This window comes from Penaeus japonicus, unplaced genomic scaffold, assembly GCF_977035675.1.
Source record: "Penaeus japonicus unplaced genomic scaffold, GWHDUDI00000001_assembly GWHDUDI00000017, whole genome shotgun sequence".
NCBI classification, from domain to species: Eukaryota; Metazoa; Arthropoda; class Malacostraca; order Decapoda; family Penaeidae; genus Penaeus; species Penaeus japonicus.
Genome location: NW_028234419.1, coordinates 27,021,015 through 27,026,014, shown reverse-complemented (window position 1 = coordinate 27,026,014; position 5,000 = coordinate 27,021,015). Strand labels below are relative to the sequence as shown.

At 38.1% G+C, this 5,000-nt stretch overlaps 1 protein-coding gene across 2 annotated transcripts in view; it reads left to right on the top strand.

Moving 5' to 3' along the window:
* The first annotated feature begins 1,691 nt into the window (after positions 1-1,691).
* Positions 1,692-5,000, top strand: part of mask (multiple ankyrin repeats single KH domain) — a 36,806-nt gene continuing 33,497 nt past the window's right edge. For both annotated transcript variants that reach the window (XM_043034134.2, XM_043034133.2), the window contains exon 1: positions 1,692-2,021. In XM_043034134.2, the coding sequence (XP_042890068.2) occupies positions 1,842-2,021 (180 nt within the window). In that variant the 5' untranslated portion in view covers positions 1,692-1,841. The remainder of the gene's footprint in view (positions 2,022-5,000) is intronic.

Below are 5,000 nucleotides of genomic sequence, written 5' to 3'. Positions count from 1 at the left end.
TAGTAGTAATAGCAATCGTAATAGTAGTTTTGTAGTAGTGGTAGTATCAGTAGTGATACAGTTAATCTAAACCGATGTTCTTGTATTCCGTATCCAATGCGATTTCCAGAAAGTAAGGAGAGAAAGCTTTATAAAGCAAATGTTCTTTCTAACAAGGCGAAAATCACGCCACTTGCTCTGTGCGGTTTTAGAAAAGTGGCCAATGTAAACAAGAACTCTCCACTCGGGTTGTCACTAATTAATTCCCTTTGTTCGATTCCCTTAATCACAGTTTTAAAGCTTGAGTGATTGCTTGTGATTCCCCCCCACACCCCCTTCTCTCCCTTTCCTAGAAGTGTCATGCACGTGGCTGTAGAGAGCCATAGTATAGGGGCGTAGAAGCTTCTTGAAGAACTCGGTTCAGCTTGCGTCGTAAAAATGTCTTCAAATGCGTGCTTGTTTATGACACGTTAGGTGGGGGGAAAAAATTCGTATCTCATTATATTTCCGTTGAGTCGCCGTGATATGGTGTTAATAACGCCGTCTTGCTGTGTGACATGTAACGGTTATGATCAATTTTGCATGACAGTTCGACCCAGAGCCAACTAGGTAGGGTAAAGTAAAGCTGCCATGTGTGAATGAACATTGCAACTGCAGTCCATAGAGACGTAATTAAATACACGCCTTTTCACTCTAGAATCCCCGCCCGCCCATCCCCTGACCCAGTGCGTAGCCGGATCGGACGAGAAAATGATTCCCCACATGATGAAAATTGCCATGAGGGCCAGACGACATGCATGACGCGGTTGCCATCGGTTGCCAGGCGGTTGTTGTTAGGCCTGCCAGATGTCGCTTAGTGCATGATACGGGTTCTGGTGCATGGACAGTGCATGGCAGAATCTTGCGTCAATATGTTCGGTGTTTTGTATTGGATATATCCTATGCCTTTACCGATTTTCTTTCGAGTCGGAAAAAAAATGCGGATATTCACGATAATGATTACGTATTATTTAATGGCCATATTTTATAACAGCTCCATGACACATTTTATGCCATGCGTCAATAGGTAGATGGAAATATATTGGAGCGTTTAATCGAATCATGAATTATCGATTTTTTAAGCCATACAACGAAGTTAGATTTTAAAATTAAAACGAATTTGATGTCTAACGATGTTACAACGTAGATGGAAAATCGTCCTTAAATACTTTAACAAGGCACATCGATGCACTTAGAAGTCAGAATATTTTTTTAAAAATCAATATAACCTCTCTAAAGAGCTGCCGTTTTGAAAATAGGGCTTAAAATATATAAGAGAAAATGGGACAAAATACCAATGCTTAGGGCTGGGAGGGCGAAATCGCTCCCGTACCACCACAGTCTTCCAAACACCGGAAACGTGTGTTGCAAAATCACTCTAAAAATTAATAAATACAGTCCATATATCCCCAGATAAACCTAAATTAAAGAAAAATCCTTCGAAAAAAATGAAGGATACGGAATAACAACGCCATAGGGGCTAAAACCCGAGGGAAAGCAAAGGAAAAATTCGCCCCAAATTTCACGGATTCACGCCTAAACCTACCATAATAACTAAATTTAATATCAAACTACCTAACAAAAATAAAAAGACCGCAAACAAGCCCCTCCGTCGTTGGCAAAACCCGCCTAAAAGAGAGAGAGAAAGATTATTGGAACCTCGTCATCCGGGTCCTCGAGTGTGTAATGTTAACATGGCTGACCGATCCCTGATGTGACTCCTTCCTTAGGGGGAAAAAAGCGTGAGTTTTTCATCTTTCCGATGGTTTTTTCGAGACTTCGGCACGCTCGCTGATGCCGAGAGGATCCTCGCTGTGTGAAAGATGCAGAATGTCGTACAAGGACCTGCGGGCGAGAGCGAAAAAGAGCGAGTAAAAGCGGAGGGTGCGAAGTCCTCTGGCTCGAGCGCCACCCCGGAGAAATGCCAAACGTATGCGGACCTACAGGATAAATTCTTCACGGTTTCCGGCGAGTCAGAGAGCGAAGAAGGGGACGAGTCGGAGGTACGTGACGTGAGTTTGGGCTTGGGCCTAGGCTGGTGGGTGTTTTTAGGGAGGGAGAAAGGGAGAGGGAGAAAGAAAGAGAGAGAGAGAGAGAGAGATTTTTCGGGGTGCTTTTCCTTCGGGATTTTCAACCATGTCGACAAAGAGGCTGATTTAACCTCGTTTATTTATATATATTTTTTTAGATCTGCATTTCGGGGTTTGGCCTCTCCCTCTTTTACTCTCTTTCTTCCTCCATCTCTCTCGAATTTTCTCAATATTGTTTCGTGTGTGTCTTTCTTTTATTTCCCGACGTGTCTTTCTCTCTTGTGTTTTCGTCTCGTGTCTCTCGTCCTCCATTTGTTATTCTTTCGTGCCATTATCATGCCGTTTCTCTCGCTTTTCCCTCGTTATTCCTCGATTTCGTGATGTTCTGTGATTATTCCATTTGTTATTATTCCATTCTGTTGTTCACCCACCCTCTTTATTTCGATATTTGTTTGTCCACTTTCCATTTGTTTTTTCCTAAGTCTCGTTTGTTGTTTGCCTTTTATTGTTATTTTGGTTTGTGCGTCTACCTCCTCTTTCGTTATGACCGGAGGGGGAGAGGTAGACGGTGGGTGGCGAGGGAATTGTAAACAGAAAGTTCCGTGAAAGGGACCCAGACCGTAGAAACGACCGTGCGGTTTTCCTCTCGTCTTTCTCTCTCCGCTTCTCTCTCTCTCTCTCCCTCGTGCGTTCTTTATCTTGTTCTTCTCTTCCCCGCTCTTTCCCTGCTTTTCCTGGTTTTGGTCTTGTTTCTTTGTCTCCCTCTTTCTTTCTCTTAACCTTGTCTTACTCACTCTTGCACTCCCACTCTTGCAATATTCTCTTATTTCTCCCTCTTAACCTCTTTTTCTATTTATCTTAATCTTTCCTTTCTCATTCTTTTGTCTCTCCCTCTCTGTTTCTCTTTCTTGTTCTCTACATCTACCTCCATCATACAAAACAGGAGGTATAGAAATAGTAACAACCTATTTGCACTTAAGGCTTTTCATCTAAAGATAAATAGCAATGGTTTTAAATTTATCTGTCTTTTTTTTACATCTATTATATCCAATCTTTAATAATTATGACAGTGGAATATTCCTATGTGAGCTGTTCTTTTGTTATTGTTAGTGTGTGACCCATTTTCTTTATTTCTTTCTTTTTTTTATTTCTTTATGATTTACAATGTTCTTTCCTGCACTAGGGGGACCTCATTATCATCTGCAGATCTTCTTGATTGGAAATGAATTGATTATGCCATTTCTTTAAGGCTTTTGTAGATGTGTGTGTGTGCTTGTGTGGCTTGTGTTGTGGAAGATTCACTCACCTTTGCCATTGATTGATTCATCTTTCCACCAGCCATTGCAACTTACATGTTGCAGAGATTTCATCTATTTTTATTCCTTTTATTTTTATTATTATTATTATTATTATTATTATTATTATTATTATTATTATTATTATTTAATTTTCTTTTATCTGATTTGTTATTGTCTTGACTTTTTTTTTCCATCTCTAATGTCACAGGATTGATTATGTAATAGAGAGAAAAGGCACTGTGATTTCACTCTGAGGATTATGAGTGCAATTGATTGATTGATTATTTGTTGCAGAGGTAAGTATGCAAAGCAATATGAACCTCTTTTTCTCCCTGATATTCAATATTATTATTTTGCAATGTGATCATCTGGCTTGCAATTTATCGAGTCTGATAGCTCATGCAATTGGAAATGAAACATGGCCTTCATATGTTTGTTTCTGTTTACCTTTTGTTTTTTTTGTTTCTTTTTAATCTTTTGTTAGTTTGAGGAAAATCTCATGTGTTTTGCCTTTTTTTTTCAAAAATGATTTTGAGTGTGTTTTCTCTTTGTTTTTGTTTGTATACGTGCAGACTCATAAGTAGAAAGGGGGTAGCAAAGATGAGTCATTGTAATAGTCACTAGTGTGATTTGTTTGACCTTTGTTTCCTCTCTTCTCTGGTGGACTGTTTTTATTCCGTGTAAAGGCAGATGGGAGAGGTTACCTTGTCTTCATTTTTCTTGTGTTATTAGTATCTTATGCCGAACATAGGATTGTGTGTATTAGTATCTTGGTCCACAACCAATGGGTATGGTGTCTATTAGTACATACTAGTAATGAGGCTGTTTGTGGTCTGGTGTACTATTGTTACATTTTGGTTATATCCATTTGTGTTTTTGTACTTTATTTGTTTATATTTTGTTGTTATTCCCATCATTATTAGTACTATTAGTAGCAATAGTAGTTGATACTGTTGAGGTCATTGCATTGCAATTTTAGCTTTTAATCATTGTTAAATAAGTTGTTTTATGTATGTATAATTATATCTATGTATTTATTATCTTATAATGTGACTAAAGTTGTAGTAATATTTTATTATTTTCTTATATAGTAGCTGTTTAATTCATATAGTTCTGTTTATGATTTGAAGGTAGCAAGCGTTCAAATTTTGTTGATTATATCACGGAAACAGTAAGCTGTGCAACGTGTGGTTTTATTTGACAGCCTCGGCATTGATCATTTTCCAGTTGTATCGGATCTGAATAAGACTAATAATACTTTCATTGATTGCCGGGGGGGTGGGGGGTGGAGGGGGTTCTGATCCAGTAACAACGCCTTTCATTTTTAAGAAGGATTTACGCATAACATGACATGTAGTGGGTAATAGTGTTGACTATTTGTGGAAGATTTTTGTATGTGCTGATAAGAAGCTAGACTTAACTAAATGTATAAATAACTTTTATAGATTCAATTTACTTCTTATGTGTAATCCATGATCATTTTTGTTAGCTCAAGTTTATTTTGTACCATGTGTATTGCCTGTGAGTAGTATTTGTATTTATTTTTGTGTATGCCAGCTGGTACCCATAAGATAAATATTAGATAGGATTGATAGAATAAGGTATTCTATGACACTTTTCATCTATGACATATCCTTTACAAATTAAAAATAAA